The sequence below is a fragment of the Myxocyprinus asiaticus genome, chromosome 36 (genome assembly GCF_019703515.2).
Source record: "Myxocyprinus asiaticus isolate MX2 ecotype Aquarium Trade chromosome 36, UBuf_Myxa_2, whole genome shotgun sequence".
In the NCBI taxonomy this organism is placed as follows: domain Eukaryota; kingdom Metazoa; phylum Chordata; class Actinopteri; order Cypriniformes; family Catostomidae; genus Myxocyprinus; species Myxocyprinus asiaticus.
Genome location: NC_059379.1, coordinates 18434998 through 18458440, shown reverse-complemented (window position 1 = coordinate 18458440; position 23443 = coordinate 18434998). Strand labels below are relative to the sequence as shown.

General features: G+C 38.9%; 1 protein-coding gene across 2 annotated transcripts in view; it reads left to right on the top strand.

The window, feature by feature from the left end:
• The window catches only part of LOC127427261 (protein kinase C epsilon type-like), a 114140-nt gene that overhangs the window by 80247 nt on the left and 10450 nt on the right, over positions 1-23443 (top strand). For both annotated transcript variants that reach the window (XM_051674748.1, XM_051674747.1), the window contains exon 11: positions 8233-8387. In XM_051674748.1, coding sequence (XP_051530708.1) covers positions 8233-8387 — 155 coding nt within the window. The remainder of the gene's footprint in view (positions 1-8232; positions 8388-23443) is intronic.

Here is a 23443-nt window from a genome sequence, read left to right as displayed (position 1 = left end):
AACACTAGAGTCTCTAGTTTCATCTCATATGCAGAACACTGTTAAACACAATAACCGCAGACAAGGACTATAGTGCTATTTTTCCATTAGAAATTCTATATTCGCTGTGCTTTATCACATTGAGAATCAATTGGTGCATTCAAAATATGGAAAATGTTGCTTTCAGAGGCTTTATACTGAGTTAGAATGAAAATAAGGTGCATTTCAAACTGTTCTGAGACCAGTGCAGACAGACAGTACACTTTAGGTTAAGTCATTTACTAATTAGGGAGCAAGGGAGCATCCTATATCTTTCCTATGCAGCCAAGTGCATTCACGCTAAACATCCTGTCAAAAGTTCAGTTTCAGACTGCAGCTGATGTTTGCACCACTCAACATGGTTGGCAGACATGGAAGAATGGTAATCTGTACATAGATTCAGAATTTTATAATGTATAATTTTTTTAACATGGTTGGCAGTGAATGAATAATGCTGCCCATTACTTGGAATCAGAATTAATTAGGCTAATTTCTGATTGGTAAAATTCTTCAGCTCTGGCTATCACTTGCAAAGAGAGAACATTTACATTTTGTTTCTAAAGAAGAAGAAAAATCGTAACATAAAGTTAAATCAAGTCAAATACGTTTTATTTGTATAGTTTATTATCTATGCTTTTCCCAATACACATTGTTCCAAAGCAGCTTTACAGAAAACCAGCTGTAATGTCTGTAACTGTAACATTTTTAGGAATGAGGCGAAAGGAGTATCTATGTGCAGGTTTTTTATAAAGAACTCAAAGAAATAAACAAAGAACTCAAAACTTAACCATGGAACAAACCATTACATCCATGAAAGGAAAATAACTGACAAAGACAGAGAGAACATGAGGGCAGTATATACACAAGAACTAACAAGGTTAACAAGACACAGCTGGGATCAATCAAGGGGAACACAGAAAACAGAGACACAACACAAACCAAAAACAATTTTCAAACTTAATTCTTTTAGCGACCTCTAGTGGCCGCTAGGGAGAATGTCCCAAGTGTTACAGAGCCCCCCATCTAAGGAGCGGCTCCTGACGTTCCATAACACATAAAACATAAAAAATAGTTCATGGTGGAGCCGGTGGAGGGCCCAGAGACAGGCATAGACCAGGGGACCAGGGCGGAGCCGGTGGCCAGGGAAGTGGCTCCAGGAAGGGAGCGAAGTCTGGCATCCAGGGAGGCAGAGTCTCAGGAAGAGGAGCCGCTGGAGGCGGAGTCTCAGGGAGAGGAGCCGCAGGATCTGGAGACGCAGGATGTGGAGATGCAGGAGATGGAAACTCAGGGGCGGAGCCACAGGAGGCGGAGACAAAGAGGGAGGAGCCGCAGGAGGCAGAGACTCAGATGGTGGAGCCGCAGGAGGCGGAGACTCAGAGGGCGGAGCCGCAGGATAGGGATCAGCAGACTGGACGACGGCTGCTGGACAGGGATCATATTGGAAGTGGGTGGCCGCTGAGCACTGAACAGACTGGTAGCTTGTCTGACAGGTGCTGACCACTGGATTGAGCAACAGACTGGTCGACATTCACAGGGGACCATACAGGCTCAAAAATCACAGGGGACCGAAGAGGCTCGAAGGTCACTGGGGGCTGGACAGAATCGTTGACTGCCTCAGGGAACTGGACAGGCTCGTGGACAGACTCAGGGAACTGGACAGGCTCGTCGACAGCCTCTGGTAACTGGACAGTCTCGTTGTAAAAATTAAAGGTTTGGCAGGAACCGGCTGAACAATTAACATAAACTTTTAATGCATAAATGAACTTAAAACAACATAAGGACACAGACACACATACAATGCAGTGCGTCTCTCTCTCTCTCTCTCTTGAACCAGTGTCTCCGGTTACCCCTTATCTCACTCTCCCGTTGATCAGCTGATTCAGTGCCGGCTGAACCTAGGGGGAAAGACGAGGGGAGGCATGGGGAGAGGGACAGGGCGAGCGGAGACACAGAGAGAGAGAGAGAGAGAGAGAGGGAGAAAGAAGAACTTGCTCGCCAGCCCCTGGATGCGCTGTCGCCCGGTCCTCAACTGCTCATCCGCCCTCTGGTGAACGCTAGCTCACGCCTTCATCGGCGGACGGCAGCAAGTCTTCCGGCCCCTGGCGGACAGAACCACTCCTCCCCTTCTCGGCAGACGGCCGCGGTTCCTCCGGCTCTCGGTGGCCGGTAGCGACCGCTCTGTCCCCAGGCAGATGGCCGCAGCTGCTCCCCTGGCGGATGGCAGCGGCAAGGACTCTGCAACAGCGCATCCCTCCTCCCTCTCGGGTTTCGGCACCACTGTAACAGTTAAAGGACGGTGAAGGAGGAGGAGGGGAACTGGCTGAACAGTCAACATAGGGTTTAATGATAAAACTTAACATAAAACATAAACAAACATACACAAATGCAGCGCTGCCATGTGCGTCTCTCTCTCTCAAACCGGCGTCTCCAGCTGCCCCTTATCTTGCTCTCCCACTGATCAACTGATTCAGTGCCGGCCGTGCTCCATCACGGCCCGGCCACACCCTCCTCCTGGTCACACTCGTCGACAGCCTCGGGGGAACTGGACAGGCTTGTCGACAGCCTCGGGGGAACTGGACAGGCTCATCAACAGCCTCGGGGAACTGGACAGGCTCGTCAACGGCCACCATGGTCAGGAGCACTGGCAGCAACCGGGAAACGTCCTCCATGGCCGGGAGTGCTGGGGAATGTCCTCTGTGGCCGTGAGCACATGCAGTGACAGGGGAATGGCCTCCATGGCCTTGAACACTGGCAGTGACAGGGAACGACCTCCGTGGTCGTGAGCACTGGCAGTGACAGGGGAATGACCTCCATGGTTGTGAGCACAAGCAGTGACAGGGGAACGGCCTCTGTGGCCATGAGTGCTTGCAGCAACTGTGGAATGACCTCTGTGGCCATGAGTGCTGGCAGCGACTGGGGAACGACCTCCGTGGTCGTGAGCACAGGCAGTGACAGGGGAACGGCCTCCGTGGCCGTGAGTGCTGGCAGCGACTGGGGAATGAGGCTATCAAGACACAGCTGGGATCAATCAAGGGGAACACAGAGAACAGAGACACAACAAAAACCAAAACCAATATTCAAACTAAAAGTCTTAATTTTTCTAGCAACCTCTAGTGGCCGCTAGGGAGAATGTCCCAAGTGTTACAGGAACAGCTCAAAAACATGAATAACCAACACACCTGGACACGGGCCGGATGTAGGCATGGCTGAGCCCACCCAAACATGAGTCTTGCCCACTAATCAAACATTTAGGAAACATGGTTTTAAATAAAAAATTAAAAAATAATCAAATTTGTGTATTGGTTAAAAGCAATATGGGGGCATGCTGTGTGTTGCAAACATAAAGGGTGGGCTGTAGACTGTCCAACCAATCACAAAACAGCACCAGAAATGTGTAGTGTTTCTCTATTTTTGTCATTGGCCGAAAGCAACGACACACTCAAGAAGTGGCTGCTGCAAACCAGAGAGTCCGAGACATCACGCGAGCGAGAACGGTAATAAGAGATATTTTTGTGCATTGCATAGGTATTTAATGCCCATAAAGAAGCCTGGTGCTGTCTCAGTGTGCAGTGACCATGTGGCTGCTGTTAATGTACCACAGTCTCCCTCTTATCAAATATCTCCCTCTCCCTCCACATCGGCTCCTCAAAATCGCGCTGTGGGTGTTTGTGAAATACTGGGCCTGAATTATAAAGTAGAGGTCTGCGTGGGATGGATTTTCAGACCCGCTCCTGAGAGATTCTGTCCCACTCCTGCAAAAAAATATGTAATATTTTACGCCTGCAACTTTCACGTTTTGTCCCGCTCCCACACGCAAGCCCGAAGGTAGTGGTCTGCCCAAATTTTTCAGTCCCTAAGATGTCCTGCTCCGGTATCAGGCTGGAAACTGGAAAGAGAGAGAGAAAAAAAAACACGTTTTATCATCACTCTAACATTGCCAAATATCTGATTGACCTTTGGTTGGTTTCAAAGTTTTGTTAGTACATTTCTTTAATAAAGCATTAACATCCATAGCACTTTCCACCACATGGAGCACAAGGAATAATTTGTATGAATTAGCCACCAACCCTGCGTCTGTAAATAGTTTTTTTTTTTTTTTGGTCTTGCGCAAAAGACGTATAACATTCTGTACCTTAAATACATTAAATAAATTTGAGGAACATCTATATTGTTATTTAGATATTTATATTTTGTGGGAGTCCCGCGAGTCATTTCTTTCTCCCGCTCCCGCACACACATCATCCTGTGCCGCACTCTGTTGCGCCGGGTCCCATTGATTCCGCGGCCAATATTAGCAGATAGTACCGTTCATGATCATGATTCATAGCTGGATACAGTGTTTTGCAGGATGTGTGCTTCTGTTTCCCCTGTTATTTATTCGGTGTCGATGAGAGATGCTGTCTCCTTGTGTCTTACATCTCTTTTATATACACATTTTTACAGTGCTGTGATAGTTTGTTGTTTATTGTTTGTCATTGCGCTTTAAACTACTCCGTTTGCCATGAAAAATGTTACTGCATTTTCACACAATGGTTACTCTTAATTTCAGCAAAATAGACAAACTCATCTGTCACCGGACAGATCATAAGAGACCTTTTTCATTCATAACTCTATTTTGCGTTTGCCTTTGTGGGGCAGGATAATTGCTTATTACATTTCTGTCAAACAGAAAAGTAAAACAGAAAGAAACGTCATCATTTAATATTATATAATTACTTCTTAAAGCAGTTCCCATCTGTGTCAAATTTTAAGTTCTTAATCTTGATCTCTCCATTTAATATATTTCCTTTCACTCCATCCTTATTTTCCTCCTTGATATTATTTCTCTCCACTCCATCCTTGTATTCGTGGGGACTCTGATTTGTCTTTGTAATTTGCTTTAAGGCTGTAATTCTAATCGCTCTGAAAGTGTCAATTTGTCAGGGCCCACTTCAATCTTATGATTATATACAATGTTTATCAGTTTATTTTTTTCCAATATATTTTTTAATATGGGGAATAAGTGTAAAATATAGTTATATTGGGCCTTATGATCTTGACAATTACGGCATGTCACGGCGATTAAAGACATTAAATTAGTAGTCTGAGAACCCCCCCCCCCCCAACCCTAGCATAGCTGGCAGGAGCCGGCCCTGCCTGGACACATAATAAACAATTTGAAAAATAAAAAAAATCTGACTTTCAATTTTAAAATTTCACAACTTAGTCCCATTGTCCCCATAAGAGGATACAGTATCAATTTTTAAGAAAACCATTTGCTCTTACAAAAAAACAATCAGAAATGTGTACAGCTTTAATCCTATACATTGTTGATGGGTGGAGTTGTGTATGTGACTACAGGATATCTATAGGCCTTCAATGATGCAGATTAAAGGTCTTATCGTGCATGTGTATGTCTGATTGACGGATTGTTATGTGTTTTCGGTGCCGGGTTTGTCAGAAGCATCTTGTATGTGCAGTCTTTAGAATATGAGCCATTGAAAATGCCTTTCATAACATGTTATGTAAGCATGTGTGAGACTAAACAGAGGTTTCCTTACAACACCCAACTGTTATAGCCCCCCTTAGAGAGGTACACACACACACATGTTTACATAGCTAATGGAGGTATACCATATACTTTTATTGTTTTTATATGAAGCTAAGCTAATTATAATTACTATAGACTAACCCTAAACCACAGCCTAACCCTACCCCTAAATTGAAAAGAAATTACTTAATTTATTTAAGGAAACTTTTTTCCAAATGAGGATGTCCCAAAATGTTCCCAAATGGTAAATATTTAGCTGACTTCTGGGGACAAATTTGTCCTCAAACTGTAGCCAAGTATACGCTGCAAACATAATTTCACATGTTAAAATATTCTGCTCTTTTCTGTATTCAGGCGTCAGGATTTTTTTTACATTACACAATATCAAACAGGTCCAGTCTTTTAAGATCCTTGGTATTTCTTACTATTTCTTAACAAAACCAGAGCCAGTTTTGACTAGCCCAAATGGGGCTGTGCGCTGTCTACTATCTTCCAATCAGAGCTCCTCTCCTGTGGTCCAGCCTTAACGGAAGCCACTATTTGTCCATTTCTAATTAGGGCCAGGAAATGTTTGTTCATATTGGATTGGGTGGGCCTCCTTCAGATTTCTTGGCACATTTACACAAACTGTTTAAGCATCCTGTTTAAATTCCTCCTCTCTGAACAAAGAACAAAACGAACAGAAGTGGGCTCTTGAATGCTTACATAAGTGAACTTTGTTCATCAAAAGTCAAAGCTTAAAACAATTTGTGTCAGACAGAGAATGTGGAGTATGTCAGTGTGATATTTCAGCACACTACATTTGTACTGTACAATAAATACCAACCTCTGTTTCACCATTAAGAACTCTCATTAAATGTACAGTAGCTATATCCTGATTGATATAGTATGTTGTGATTACCTCCCTGCTAAATGCTTAAGAAGTACCTTAACACTGGCAGAAAATAACAAGGACCTTTCTTGGGATTTGAATCCCCTAACCCTAAGTATTACATTTCCGTGCATAACCTGTCCCGCACCATTTGTGCTAGGGATATGAACCATGCAGCGTGCACTATTACTGTACTAAGTGAACAGACTTGTGATTTTCAGGCAACAAAAAGTCTTATAGACCTACAAAGGAGGGACCCGAGCTATATCTAGGGGTAGAAACTTATCTACTGTATATCTAGAACACATCTATATATAGATAGAACACTATAGCAACCACCTAGCAATGCTCTAGCAACTACACAGAACACCCTAGCAAATGCATAGTAATATGCTTATCACCTAAAACTCCCTAAAATTATGACATTGACTTTTGCTCTGGAAAGTACCACTCACATTTTCTTCAGAAAATATACAAATCTTGTTATCATTCATGCCCTGTGTGGTTGAGGAAGAAATGAAATAAATTGACTTTACTGTGTAGCACAACAGGTCTTTACAAGACAAACACTTTGTGGAATAGTCAGTAGCAATAAATACAACCAATTTCATACATTTAACAACCTCTTTTTAGGGAAGCCCTCATAAAGTAAGAATATAATGTTCTTATCATTCTAAAAATTCTAAGTCTTTTGCATGACCCCATGTAGATAGCCAGGTAAACATTAAACTCTGCAGGGGTTCATGTAGCTTTACTGGAATTGGTTTCCTCCTCTGAACTGGAGAATTGTATTGTTTTATTGAAGGACACTATAAAAGATGTATATCAGCTTCCTTATCATAAATAATCTGAAAGAAGTGAACAATGGCATGTGATAAGATGTGGTTTAATTTTTCTACATCATAGTGCAGGATTGAATGGATCTCAAACTTTCTTTATGAAGTTAATATTTTTCTGAACGGGTACCGAAATCCTTTTAAGTGGGGACAGGTATTAAAAAAAACAAACAAATACATGGCAACTCCAATGGTTGTTTATTTATGTTACTGTTATCCATGAGTATGAGTAATGTAAAACTAAAACAGGGCTAAAGAGAAGTGCATATCTAAAATGTTATAAAACAGAGAGTTCCTGGCCTGGATGGTGACTGGTCAGTTCAGTGTTCCAGATGTGCTAACATACACAGTATAGTAACAGCTATGTACAAAACCACAAAGTCACTGTGCAGCACACATACCTGATCATTATGTTTGTTACATAGAAATGTTCTGTTATGGCAGGGGTCTTGTAGCGAAAAGATGTCACTTTTTTGCTGAATAAAATATCAGGTACCTTACTGCTTTCATCAAACAGTTACTAAAACAGTTACATAAACTGTTTTACATAAACTGAGCTACCACTTAGGGCAGTGGTAGCTCAGTGGTTAAGGCTCTGGGTTACTGATCAGAAGGTCGGGGGTTCAAGCCCCAGCACCGCCAAGATGCCACTGTTGGGCCCTTGAGCAAGGCCCTTAACCCTATCTGCTCCAGGGGCACCATATCATGGCTGACCCTGCACTCTGACCCCAGCCTAGCTGGGATATGTGAAAAAGAAGAATTTCACCGTATATGTGCAAATGTATAATGTGTGATAAATAAAGAAAATTATTATAATTATTATTATAGAAATATTAAAAACACACATTTTAATTAAATGTTATTTTATTAAGAAATCCATTCATGCTGTTATTGGGTGTAAAGCCCCATTCAATTAAAATAAACTTTCTCTATTTTGTCCTAATTTTTATTCACTTTCATTTTGTCTGTCTCCTTAGGATCGGTTGTTCTTTGTTATGGAGTATGTGAACGGAGGAGACTTGATGTTTCAGATCCAGCGCTCACGAAAGTTCGACGAAGCTCGTTCCCGTTTCTACGCAGCTGAGGTCACATCAGCGCTTATGTTCCTGCATCAACATGGCGTCATCTACAGGTATACACACATGGATAGGCGGATCACTTGAAAGTCACCTGAATACTGAAAACTCTTTCTTAAATGTATTCAGTAAAGTATTCCGAATACATCACATAAAAAGTAACGTATTCAGAATACAAGAATACTTTTAGAAAACATATTTATAAAGGCAAGGCACAATTGGAGGAATTAAATGTGATTTGCAACATTACCTCATCTGAAGTGCTACACCTCCACTTTTAACTAATATAAGTGAATCTGAATAGCTTGTTTCTTTAAATTAGAAGTTGGACACAAATGTCTTTCTTCATGGAAGGAAGAAGACAAACAGAAGGCGGTTTGTGGTCAACTACAATATTTTAATATTTAAACAACATTTTAATATTTTTCATTGACCATTATTTGATTGGACAGATAAAGAATAATACATTTTGACACAAAATTATATAAGAAATGCAAATAAACTGTATTTATTTTCGAGATGATAACTGTATCCCATAAAGTAGTGAGGTCATGTGACAGCAATGTAGTATATTAATAATTTTTAACCAAGCTTGCTTACATATTTCCATATTTAGGCCGATTTATTGATTTAGTTTTTTATCTCTTTTATTACCAACTCTTTTATTTTGGGTGCTTTTGATTCTTTTACTCATCCTTTGTTTTGTTTTATATTTTTTGTGCATCACTTCATATGAGATGGTTTTTAAAAAGTGAGAAATAATATTAATATGTCTGTATCATGTTACAATATGTGTCACACTGAACTAGCCCCATACGTCTATAAGCTACAAATTTTACAATAGTTATTTACATGAGGTTTTTCTGTCATCGTTTGGACTCTGATTTACTTCAAGTCCTTTTCCCTCTTTCAGTCTTTGCAGAAGACTTTCTTTATATTTATGTTTGACCTATTTATAGTAGCCTGTTATTACTGTTAATAACTGCTGTTTCTCAATAGTTCCGCAAGTTTCTGATGTTGATTGTTATTAAATGCTTATCGTGAGCTGTCCGTCTTTACACAGAAGCCGTATCTGCAGCTGTATAAATGTATTTACACAGCATCAATCGATGGAAACAATGTATCATGCGAGCGAATGTTATATTTGTGGAAACATCATTGCAGACTGTATTGATACTGCTGCACAGTTAAGTTATTGTTAAAGGCTGAAACATACTTCACGCAAGTACGCGAACGCAGATGCGAGCGCTTGGCCTACGCGTGGTCCCGTTGTACATACTTTACGTGCGCCTTTGCGTTGCTCTGCCGGTTACAAACCTCAAACCACAAGAGGGCGATAGAGTTTTTTTTAGGAGCCACGAAACCGCATCATATAAATTTGACTCTGTGGTCCAGTGTTTTATGAAGTCAAGAAGCCATCCCAACATGTCCAAAATGACTGGATATCCATAGCTAGTTGCGGCATCTCCACTGCGGATGCCTTTCCATTTCATCCTGGCTTTAACAAATCGGTCCCGTAGTTGTTTCCATCTTCTCTTTACAGTGTCATTATCAGAATTTAGGGAAGCTGCAATCTCTTACCAAGCATTTTCAATTGGTGTTTTATTCGAATAGAGAGGGGATGATGGGTCGTAAATATGTTTGTATAATCTAACTTGTTCGGCAAGAATCTCCTCAAATTGCTGCTCCACCATGACAGTTGTTGACTGAAAACAGAAAATCCGCTCTAGCGCCCCTAGCAGCAACGCAGAGAATGCAGCGCATATTTGCGTTGGGTTATGAATTGAGCGCTGACTCATTTCACTACACAACAACGCATGGAATTGAGCTTGCGTAGCAAGGTGCGTCTGCATTCGTATGCAGACACATGCGGTTGCCAGATATTGAATCCGGGAATCATTATATATGAATAAGATGTTGTGTGTCCATTCTTTAGTGCCTACAATCAGACCATTTGGTGACCGCGGTCCATTTTTAAAGTCCATAAAAGTATCCCAAATACACAACCCGCGATTCTTTGATTGTGTTTTCAAATTAGCCCAATTTTACATGAAACCCTGGCAACGCTGCAGTCACTCGCTGCTGCTGCTAATCTGGGGAAAAGAGAGCGAGAAGATGCGTTTGCAGCTCGCACCTGCGCTGTTCAGAAAAACTGTCAAGTTTCCCACTTGATTGATATGGATTTTGTTTCTGTATGCCTTATTTTTTGTAGTCATTATGAGAAAAGTATTCTAAAAGTATTCTAACAAAATTGTATAAAGTAACTGTAATCTAAATACAGGTGCTTGAAAACGTAACAGGGGCTGAATAGAGTTTCTTCATTTTTGTATTCTGAATACGTAACACCGTTACATGTATTCTGCTACAGCCCACCCCTGTATACACACACACATGCCATTACCTGCCGTGCAACTACAAATCCCACAAATGTTGCCAGTCCTACACAGGCTGGGCATCATGCTAATTGCCACTCAGAGACTTTAAATGACTCTTTTTTTTTTTTTTTTTTTTTTTTAGATGCTAATCCCATTTTACCCAGGAGAGTTAGCAAAGATCATGCCATTGTCTAATGACAGACTGTCAGTTTACCTCTCTCAATGAAGCTAAGATTTCATTCAGGTCAGATCAGCTTTGCTGCTTCACGAGAGAGCAGAAGATAGATACAGTGTGTACTGTGAGCTGACTGCAGCTCTGAGCTCCTGATGCATTGCAGAGTTCTTTACCAGATGCCAATAACATGAAACAATTGGACAAAATCTCAAGGGACTAATTCGCGCCCTGGTTTAAGGGTTGCTATGGCAGTGCCGAGAGCAGGGTTTTTTATGTCGGTATACAAAGAGACAGAAAAGAAGCCCCCTCAACTTTTAGCTTTTCGTTATGCACACACAACTATTTGGACAGGCATGGACACACATAAATTTACTTAGCCATCTAATTGGGGACATATTATTAATTATTAATACTTTAACAGTACATAAAGTAAATTATAATTTCTACAGATTAACCCTAACCTGTTAAAAAAAGAAGCATTGCTTCATTTGTGAATGATTTACCAATTGAGGACGTCCCTCAATTTCCTCAAAGTAAGGTTTTGTAAAATTTAGCTCACGTTTGCCCCAGGCCCATACTATAGTTTAGTATGTACACACGCATGTTATTTTCTGTCATGGTGGAGACTTTCCATTGGCTTCTATTGTTTTTATACTGAGCTAATGACATTGTCTATACCCTATCCCTAAACCTAACCCTCACAGAAACCTTTATGCATTTCTACATTTTCATTAAAGTATTAGTTCATCCCAAAATAAAAATTCTCTCATCATTTACTCACCCTCATGCTATCCCAGATGTGTATGACTTTCTTTCTTCCTCTGAACACAAATTAAGATTTTTGGAGAATATCTCAGCTCTGTAGGTCCATTCAATGCAAGTGAATGGTGGCAGAACTTTTAAGCTCCAAAAAGCACATAAAGGCAGCATTAAAGTAATCCATACGACTCCAGTGGTCAAATCTATGACTTCAGAAGCCATATGATTGGTGTCACATGTCACATGCCCAGCGAAAAGTACAAAAAGCAATATTCTTTATCCAGAGCTTGGGTAGATACTGTAGTACTTTCATAATCCTCCACATTCCTGCTGAGTCCTTCAAGATACACAAGGTCAAACTACACATGCCCCCATTTGAAACAGCTACAATTACTGCAGTGCTAAAGCCCCTATCTCCCCTTACCCAGTGTGTTATCACGTCAGAAATGCTTGCCTTAAATGTTCTGATGTTTTGAAATATTGATTATTCAAATCCAATAAAGTGTGTTTGGGTTCATTATTACTGTGCATGTCCAACTCTAGTCTTCTGCAGTTGTTAAAATTTGTTAAAGGTAGTTTTTCGAAAAGAGATCAGATCAATTAGATCTATTGAAGGAATAGTAATATTATGTTTCTTTTTTATCACTGAGTTAGATTAGTATTCACTGATTTGAATATATGATTATCAAATGTTTCCTGATTTGTGGTTTATAATGTAGTAAATCTTGTAAGTGACATTGTAAAATGTGGTTTTACATGATAGACCTGGCCTCAGGGAAACTTGAGGAATGTAAGTGGAGGTGGAACGGATAATTGGATAAGAACACCGGTCTTTGGAATGAGAGGCCTCCTTAGCCCTCAGCAATATGAAAACCCTTCCAACTTCTCCGGCATCTCTTTTTTTCATGAGGAGAAAAATTAAGGACACAATTTGAATTAATACAAGTGTGGTTGGGTGTACACTTCTAGAATATCTAATTTCCTTGAAGTGTTCCAAGATCTGTCTGTTATATGATTTATTTTCCATCGCATTTCTCTGATAATCCTGTCAAATATCCATTTACAGATGATTTAATGCATATGTGTGTTATTAGGCCTTTGTTTACACTGAGCCCAATTCAATTTAGTTTTTTAAACTTAATCTTTAAGAACTGGCTATCCACACTGTCATTTTGCAAATGCTGAAATTTTCGGACAGTGTATCCATATATCTAATTTATGTATTTAGATCGGGAGCCATAATAATGACATTGTGTATTTTGTGTGTAACAAAATACACACTGTGTGTAACATTGTGTATAATGTTATATTCATGTTGCACTCTAAATGACAAAAAAACTTCACTTTAAAGCAAATTTCAAACCACAAATGAACATGGTTTGGGTCATATTTGTAAAAATGTGATTTCATAAATGTTTTGCTCTTTAGACTATACACAAATAAATAGATTTGAGTCAGATACTCCATAAATTCGCTTTCTGCTGCCTTTTTGATCAAAGCCTAATTCATGTAACCATTTTGATGTAAAATAACCATTATCAATGTTTTACTTCGCCCTCTTGCGAGTTTGTGGTTGTAATACATTTATTTAATTATTTTGGAAACTGAGGAGAAAGAGGGGTGAGAGAGACAGCTAAAAAGAAAATCTTTTTTTTTTTTTTTTTGGTCTGTTGTGCAGGTCAATGCTTGTCCTCTGTACAGACTTGCTGTCTGATTAGGATATATGGAACCATCAATCACCTAGCTTTAACTCCCATCACTTTTACAGTACTCTCTGTTCTTGAGTGTTTAGGTGAGATTGTTTTTGACTAGGGCTGATCAGTGATGATGGGCTCTATGGAAAATCTCTTCACACACAAAAGGAACACAGGAAAGGATTTCAATAGGGCCTAATTATGTGTGTACATTACATGCACATGTGTGTGTGCGGCTGTCCATGCAAGCATGGAATGTGAACGTGTGCCAGGAGTTGTGAAACTACAGCCGATTGTCCAGTCGTATTGAAAATCTGAGGTTCAAAGTCTAATTTAAGCCTGGAAATAAACAAACAAACAAAAAAAATTAAAGCATAGATGTCACTTTTCCAGTAAGCAAGTCTTAACTCCTTTGTACATTGAAGCACATAAGGGACTCTTTGGACATTTTTAAATCATGCTAGGATAACATGAATCATCAGGTTTTGTACCACTTATGGAGTCCATGCCAACTTGAGTTCATGCGGTCATTAAAGCAAAAAGAGGGACTTTCCAAACAGTAAGAATTAAAGTAATTAGGACAGGGTAAAAATATTGATTTTCCGATGCATCGTGATCTTCATTTGAACCCAAATTGGGTTCTTCATTTGAACTCAACCCAAATTGGGTTGCATAGCCATACATGTTATTAATTATTATTAACAATACCTTGGTGGCTGGGTCATTATCAAAATATGGTGACAAACATGTCCCTTAACTTTTCAGTCATGAAAAAGATATCAAACAGTCAAAAAAAAAAAAAAAACATGTAAAAGGCATCATTCTATAAATTAACCTTTTATTAAATAAAACGAAATTGTTAGACTTTTTTTTTTTTTACACATCTTTTTGAAAATATATTTGAATTTGGCTATTGCCTGTTAAGCCCCTTGTCCCCTTCTTCTATGATATTATAAATGTACTCATTTAATTTTCTCAGGTCAAGCATTAGTGAAAGGCCTAACAAGTGAGCAAAAAAGCAAAACAAAATGAGTAATTAGTCATTTAAATAATTTACAAAGAATGTTTGTCCCTTGATTTCATGTCATTGCTGTTATCAATGTTAAAAACTTGTATTTTGAAAATACAAAAAGTTCTAGAAAATAACTTTCATGGTCAAAGTACAGAGGAAGAGGCTGCTCAAATGTGCATATAGTAATTTACATTTTAACTGTAACTTTTTCACATGGTTCATTTAAATATGACATTGGTATTACACTGTTTAATGTTCTTGTGAAAGATTTTAATTGAAAAAAAATATTTAATGGTATGATTTATTGATTTTATTCTGATCAGTGGTGTGTTTTGCGATGCTGTTGACACCAACTTAGAAAATGTAACTTTTAAGAGAATTTGTCACTGGTATTATCATCACTAGCATTGCAACCCTTGCTTCATTTGTAAAACAAAATTAAATAAACTAATGAACAACAGTCAAGTTGTCCTTTATGAATAAAAATAAGGTCAAGATGTTAAAAAATGAGATTTACTCTCAACGTTTATGGGCGAAAACTAAACTGAATTGAAAATTTCAATATTTTTAAGTTGGAATGTCAATTTTTTTTTTAAATGACCAACCTGTAGTAACTATGGTATTTTTGGCATAACTAAGGTTGTCATGGTACATGTTTGTAGGGGTTACAAAATATTATGCTTTCCAATCAAACTGGATGCAATTGATTTAATCAGTTTCAACATAATGTTTTTTTTCTTTATTTCTACAGTTTGAGAGTGTGCATGTTTGTGTGCATCTTTAAATGTTTAATATTCTTTTTTTTTTTAGTCTCTGAAAGGATAATAATGATTTCTGTAAGAGTTTCTCATATAACAACTGTTTTAGTCTTAAAAATGTGATTAAATTAAAGCATATAGCAAATACAGTGTATTGCATGGTTTTGTAAGTGTGGGTTCCAGGTAAATGCAAAATTTCTAATTTGGGTCCTGCGCCAAAAAAGGTTTAAAAAACCCCTCTAATTGTAAATGGTACAAATTATGCAATTAAACAATAAACATGTAACAAAATATAATATATGCAATATATTATCATATTTATTGCTGGAACAATACCTTTGTTCATTTTTAAAAAGCAAAAATGTGACCAAAATGAAGAAAAACTAATAAAAAACAAGTAGTAAAATTAATATTTTTGTAATGTACCAAGTTAGAAAGTCCCCTGTGTAATAAACTGCATTAGCTGGGAGAGAATTTCTTTTATATGTAAACACATTGGACATTATAACTGAAATATATCCATATGAATCGATATCGAATTGAAATCTATTTGAACTGAGAGCTTGTGAACTGGGAAATCTGTATCAATACCCATCCCTACAAGTCATGTAATTTTTTTTTAGTTCAGCTTTTCACTCAAATTGTTGTGCTGATAGTATAATTTGCAATGAAAAAAAAAAAGTTTAAAAAAGAAAAATCCAAAAAAAGAAGCATTTCCAAATGCGTGTTTGTGTGCATGATACAGTAATCACCTGTTTGATGCTATCAGTGGCCTCTGTTGAAAAGCCCTGATGTTTCAAGTGAAACACCGAAGCATTTGTGTGACCTTGAGCAGTAGTTGCCGTTTTAAAGACATCCCACGCAGTCCACTTTTATTCAACCCTTCCTGTGCAGTGGACAGATGACAGCTCCCGGGTTTAGCTGTTGCCCAGTTTGATGGGCCGTTGTCAAGTCAAATGCATATCACATTAAAATGGTGTCAAAAATAGAACAGTTACATGAACCTGGGCCCTTCCCCGCCCTCATCGGAACAGTGCCTCACAAAAAGAACTTTGCTTGATTGATGCCAGCAAAGAAATGTTGACATTTTTTGCCAATCAACCATCAAAGGCCAGGCCTGTTTGGCTTCCATCTTGTGCTATCTTTGTCCTGGCAAGTATTATAGAACCATCAACACAGTTGTTTCACTTTATATGCTTTCAAAATCACAGAGTGGGTGAGTTAGTGAAAGGAAGAACGGGGCAATGCAGAGAGAGATTTTTACGGTTTAAACTGACACATGATCAGTGATAAAAGGATTTCCCCCCATGTCGCACATACTGTAAAGTAGTCTTGTTTTTCATTTGTTGCTTTCCTCCCTTTCTGCCTTCTTGTTTTTTCCCCTCTTATTTTTACTGTTGTAGCATAAGTGTCATGAGATCTCAAGCTTCCTTACAAATACAGGTGCATCTCAATAAATTAGAATGTCATGGAAAAGTTCATTTATTTCAGTAATTCAACTCAAATTGTGAAACTCGTGTATTAAATAAATTCAATGCACACAGACTGAAGTAGTTTAAGTCTTTGGTTCTTTTAATTGTGACGATTTTGGCTCACATTTAACAAAAACCCATCTCAAAAAATTAGAATATGGTGACATGCCAATCAGCTAATCAGCTCAAAACACCTGCAAAGGTTTCCTGAGCCTTCAGAATGGTCTCTCAGTTTGGTTCACTAGGCTACACAATCATGGGGAAGACTGCTGATCTGACAGTTGTCCAGAAGACAATCATTGACACCCTTCACAAGGAGGGTAAGCCACAAACATTAATTGCCAAAGAAGCTGGCTGTTCACAGAGTGCTGTATCCAAGCATGTTAACAGAAAGTTGAGTGGAAGGAAAAAGTGTGGAACCGAGAGAACCGCAGCCTTATGATTGTCAAGCAAAATCGATTCAAGAATTTGGGTGAACTTCACAAGGAATGGACTGAGGCTGGGGTCAAGGCATCAAGAGCCACCACACACAGACATGTCAAGGAATTTGGCTACAGTTGTCGTATTCCTCTTGTTAAGCCACTCCTGAACCACGGACAACGTCAGAGGCGTCTTACCTGGGCTAAGGAGAAGAAGAACTGGACTGTTGCCCAGTGGTCCAAAGTCCTCTTTTCAGATGAGAGCAAGTTTTGTATTTCATTTGGAAACCAAGGTCCTAGAGTCTGGAGGAAGGGTGGAGAAGCTCATAGCCCAAGTTGCTTGAAGTCCAGTGTTAAGTTTCCACAGTCTGTGATGATTTGGGGTGCAATGTCATCTGCTGGTGTTGGTCCATTGTGTTTTTTGAAAACCAAAGTCACTGCACCCGTTTACCAAGAAATTTTGGAGCACTTCATGCTTCCTTCTGCTGACCAGCTTTTTAAAGATGCTGATTTCATTTTCCAGCAGGATTTGGCACCTGCCCACACTGCCAAATGCACCAAAAGTTGGTTAAATGACCATGGTGTTGGTGTGCTTGACTGGCCAGCAAACTCGCCAGACCTGAACCCCATAGAGAATCTATGGGGTATTGTCAAGAGGAAAATGAGAAACAAGAGACCAAAAAATGCAGATGAGCTGAAGGCCACTGTCAAAGAAACCTGGGTTTCCATACCACCTCAGCAGTGCCACAAACTGATCACCTCCATGCCACGCCGAATTGAGGCAGTAATTAAAGCAAAAGGAGCCCCTACCAAGTATTGAGTACATATACAGTAAATGAACATACTTTCCAGAAGGCCAACAATTCACTAAAAATGTTTTTTTTTTATTGGTCTTATGATGTATTCTAATTTTTTGAGATAGTGAATTGGTGGGTTTTTGTTAAATGTGAGCCAAAATCATCACAATTAAAAGAACCAAAGACTTAAACTACTTCAGTCTGTGTGCATTGAATTTATTTAATACATGAGTTTCACAATTTGAGTTGAATTACTGAAATAAATGAACTTTTCCATGACATTCTAATTTATTGAGATGCACCTGTACATGGACCCCGTTTACACCTAGTATTAAGGTGCGTCTCCTGTGACCACTTGTGTTCGGATTTTGAGGGGAGGGTCTCTGATTTCATGACGACATACAGCAGTCAGTATGTCAGTGTGTTACTGCATGATATTAAACCACAGAAAAGACATAAAAGACAAAGTAAGCACAAGGAAAACCGGCACGCTGTTTCTTCCAAATGCAGTTGAAATTTAATTTAAGCACTAGGGTTGTCGCGATACCGTAATCATACCTTATAATACTGTACCAGCTAAAGTATCTCAATACCAAGTAGTATCGCGATACCACACGATAGTGTGTTAATTCTTAACACAATTTGTCATAGCAAAGGTGGTTTTACTTGTCGCTCCAGAAGTGGTGAAAATAACTGATGGATGAACAGGGAGAAGGCTAAAATGGACTAACTTGTTACCTAATGCATTCTTAGTTTGATGTAAAAAAAGAAATGGAAATTATTCACCGCATCAAAAGAGCCCGTTCAAATGGCAACGTCTTTAAACTTTTATTCCATTATTTCTGTGATTATTTGAATGTTGGTAACATAAAAATAAAGATATTGTAATGTTGAAAAGACTGTTTTGAGCAGCTGTTCCATTATTATAACCGCTTCAGCCCCGGTCTCCTGGTAAACTGTAGCGCGAATGCAGATTACACACACACCGGTTTGATTGCATGGCTCAGGGAGGGATGTGATCTAATCATAAGTGGGAACTTAGCGAAGTTACGCCACCATGCATTTGTAATTGGAAAAAAAAATTTAATGAGTGCAACATTCGATTTTTCAGGAAATTCTAAATCTGTAAATGTTAAGATAAATCATTTAGGTTAAATTAAGTGCACTAACCCTTGTGTATTCTGCAGAGGCAGTGGGATGTTTCTGAAGGTGTTTAAAAAGGCTGCTGGTGTTTCCCATTTGGCTTGAAATCTCTGTAGGCATTCACAGCAGATGGGTTTTCGCGGTCTCATCAGCCAAAACCAAAAATAATTCCAAATATCGCTATGTGAATTTTGACATGTAAAAATCTTCTCACTCACCAAAGTTTTACTTAAATCCATATTATCCATTAGGAGACACGGCTGCCAAATTAACACGCTGGGATTCAAATGTGTGTGTTTGAAGCATGGGAAAACCACTCATTGAATATTAAACAATACCATGTAAGGGGCAAATTCTAAACAGCATTTTGCGCTCTTAAAGGGCACTGCGTTAAGGGGACACCACTCGAAAAGACTATATATTTTTATATTATTGCAGACATAGGTCTGATTTAAATGAAGATTTTAGCAAAAATAATATTTACTACCGCACATACAACATAACTTACGGTACTGCCATATTAATGGTACTACCGTTTATAAAATACTGTGGCACCGGCAGTATTTTGAAGCTTTAGTATCACGATACTACCGTAGCACCGGTCTACGTGCAACCCTACTAAGCACAAACGAAATATTTTGAGCAAAATTATCCATTATTGTAGTGACGTACCTGTATTAAAGGAGCTTCAGATGTTCGTGCTTCTCATCTGTGTAGATATAGTGAAGAAGATCCGTGAAGTTCTCGTGCTTGTGTATGTATCTGCGTTTTCAAATTTTCTGATCGGAATTTTCTTTTAAAGCCGCAAAAGTTTAAATTCTTGTTTTAGATCAGCGATTGATTGACAGGTGAGGGGTGGTGCTGTCCGAGACGCATATAGTACAGATTAGTGTTTAAGCCCCAAATGCGATGTGGTCACATTTGTTTTTGACCAACTCCGTACATGGTTTTTGTGATCCAATCATAAAACGTTTTGCACCCCGTTTACAGCTGTATTTTGCACTGAACACGTGTGACCGGATCAACCGAAACGAATCTGAATACCAGATGTAAATTGGGTCTTGGAGTCTTTAGTCACATGACTTGTGTCTGCAAGAGTATTATAAGAACACAAAAGCCTTTTTTCATAATACAATTTAATAGAAAGGTTTTACAAGATTTGAATCCTTATCTACAAAAGTGTATAAATAGGTACACACTTGTCGTGTGTGTGTGTGTGTGTGTGTGTGTGTGTGTGTGTTTGCGGAAAGCAGGAGAGGTAAAGTAGCGAACCACACCCTGACTTCTGTTTACCTCAATAAAACCAACATATAAGCACTCTGGCCTTGTTTACACTTGGTATTAATATGCATCACAAATGTGTCTTTTGTGACAGATGTTTAGAGGAGAGTTTCTGATTTTGGTACAACATACATGACTCACTACTACATCAGTGTTTTCTTTTTCTTTTCTTTTTTTTGTGATTAGCATTTTTTATTGATTCATACAGTAAACAAAACAAAAAGCTAAATATATATACACAGAATCAACATTTAACCCCCACCGCTACCCCTCCCAATCCCCAACCCCACCCTGAACCCCAACAAACATTCCTGTGGTCACACATGAGTATTTACATACACACACCAAAAAAAAAAAAAATATATATATATATATATATATATATATATATATATATTTTATCCAAAATCATCCAAAATTCTTGGATCTTAACACACCACCAAAAAACATGGGTTGTGTCTCCATCTTCTGATTGGCATCGCCAGCAGGTGGGTGTGTCTTTAAGACCAAGCCTATACAATCTAGACGGGGTCCAATAGAATCAGTTTAAAATCTTGAATTGCATAAGGTGCACCCTTGCATCTCTAGATGCAGACTTGACATTTTTTAGAATCCTAGCCCACACTCCCTCCTCCAATAAAATCTTTCTTCCATAACCTCTTGAGAGAAGTTGAAGCTCTGTCCCCCAGACTCTGAATTAGCAGGGAGTAATACACTGATGCCTCATGACCTTTTCCAAAAGCAGTAATCACCACTCCCAGAGTATCTGCCTCTTTAGGGGGGTGTATGCTACTCCCAAAAATAGTACAGAGCAGGTGGCGCAGCTGTAAATAACTAAAGAGCTGAGATCTGTGAATCCCAAAATGTTGAACCAAATTTTCAAAAGATCTCAACACTCCACTCTCATATAGGTCACCGAGCGTATTAACCTCCCTCACAATCCACTTTGACCAGCAGAAAGGGGACTTATTAATACATCATTTTTGGGTTCAGCCATATGCTCGAGGCAACATTTAAATAAATGTCTGAATTAAACACTCTGGACACTTTTGTCCATACCGAGTGCAAATGCAAGATAACAGGGTGTAACTTAACTTCTACTATTAGTTTCATAGAAAGGCTTTGCAATGGCAAAATAGGGGCAAGAAGTTCCTGTTTAATACAAAACCAGGGAGGGGCTCTCTCAGGTGGAAGCGACCAGTGAGCCAAATGTCTGAGACCGAATGCATAATAATAAAACAAAATCTTGGGTAGGCCTAGCCCACCTTTGTCAATCGGCCTATGCAACTTACTGAAATGTAATCTGGGATGTTTACCATTCCAAATGAAGGACTTTGCTATGCTATCAAATTTCTTGAAATAAGAGAGGGGGACATTTATAGGGAGAGACTGTAGCAGGTAGTTGAATTTTGGAATACAGTTCATTTTAATAACTACATCAGTGTTTTAATGAATGTTGATGACCACATGTTTATCGCAAATGTACTTTGAATTTAATTTCCCCTCAAACATGATGTTTTGAATGAGATTTTCTTGTGTTATTTTAGTCAAGTATCTGTAGTAAATGTCATTACATGTTGATATCAGGCATACTGAAAATGTTCCGGGAAGTCTTGTGCATGACTTTGTATTGGCTTTTCCATTTGTTATCATTCGGATGGTTGTTTTCTTAAAAAACAGTTTTAGAGCAGTGGATGGTGGACAGGTCAGAAGGCAGTCCTGATTAGGACTGATTAGTTTTTATACCACAAATGCAATGTGGTCACATATGTTTCTTACTACCTCCAAATTTGTTTTGAGTGATCCGATCACAAAACCTTTTGTACCCCATTTGCACCTTTAGTGCTGATCACTTGTGGTCGGATCACCCAAGACGGATGTTAATACAAAGTGTAAATAAGGGTCACAGTTATAGATGCACACAGAGGTTGGAGAGGTTGTGTGTATCAGAGAACTCAAATCCATGGCTTGGCGCAGCATCCTTTGGCTGGCACGCTCTCGCTCCCAGAAATTTCACACATTTCTCTTCCAGGATCAGAAATTACAATGATCTCACTCTCCTCTTATCCGTCTTGCTCTGCTTCCCTCATTAAATATGATATCTGGTAGATAGAGCGTGACAGGGGCTGATCGGTAGTACACGTACTTGCCAACATTGCTCTGAAGGTTAAACTTCAGGATGGAGGCCATGCTGCACCATGTGTCATCTACTGCTGTCAAAGGTGGAGGCACATCAGGGAGGCTTTGGATAACAATGACTCATTCTTTATAGACTCTACACAAGCCAGAGCTTCTCAGGTGTATAGTACAGTAATATAAGACTCCTCTATGGCTCATTAACTCAGCACATTCTGAGAAAGGTGCAGATCACTGAGAGACCACCAGTCACGCTTAGATACATCTGAAGAGAGTTTAGCATCCCCTGTCAGTGCAGTCTACCCATATGCCCCTGTTAAGATTATACTGGAACACAGGGGTGTGAAATTAACAGAAAAATATTGTACTTAAAGGGATACTTCACCCCGAAATTTTTATTTTGTCGTACTTTGCGTAAACTTGTGTTGTTCCAAATCTGTAGGAATTTCTTTCTTCCATGGAACACAAAAGAATGTGTTAGTCAGAATGTTGACCTCAGTCACCATTCACTTTCATTGCATCTTTTTTCCATACAATGAAAGTGTATGGAAAGTCTCTTCACAAGGGCGAATGAGCATAGCTGTGGAGTAAAAGGGATGGTGTTTTCTTTGGAAATGTAATTAAAAGAACAAATATATATATATATATTTTTAATACTACTAAAGTTAAATTACACTAAAGACTTGGGGATAGTTCATCCAGGAAATTAAATAAATCTGTCATCATTTAATCACCCTCTGTTGTTCTAAACCCATATGAGTTTTCTATTCTAGCAGAATGTACAAACTGTTCTGTCTGGTGGCCATTCAATTTCATTGTATGGAAAAGAATGACAAAGTAAATGGTAATTAGGGTAATTTCATTGTAAATTTTACAAAGTATACAAACATTCCTTGTAATTTATTGTAATTATGTGGAAAACAGCAGTTCATTTTTCAAAATTTCTCCTTTTGTGTTCCATGGAAGAAAGTCATACATGTTTAGAATAACATGAGGGTGAGCTAATTAAGACATAATTTTCATTTTTGGATGAAATGACCGAAGTTCAGCCATGCAACTGAATGTGGCGTAAGCAGATAGGTTCTTTGACT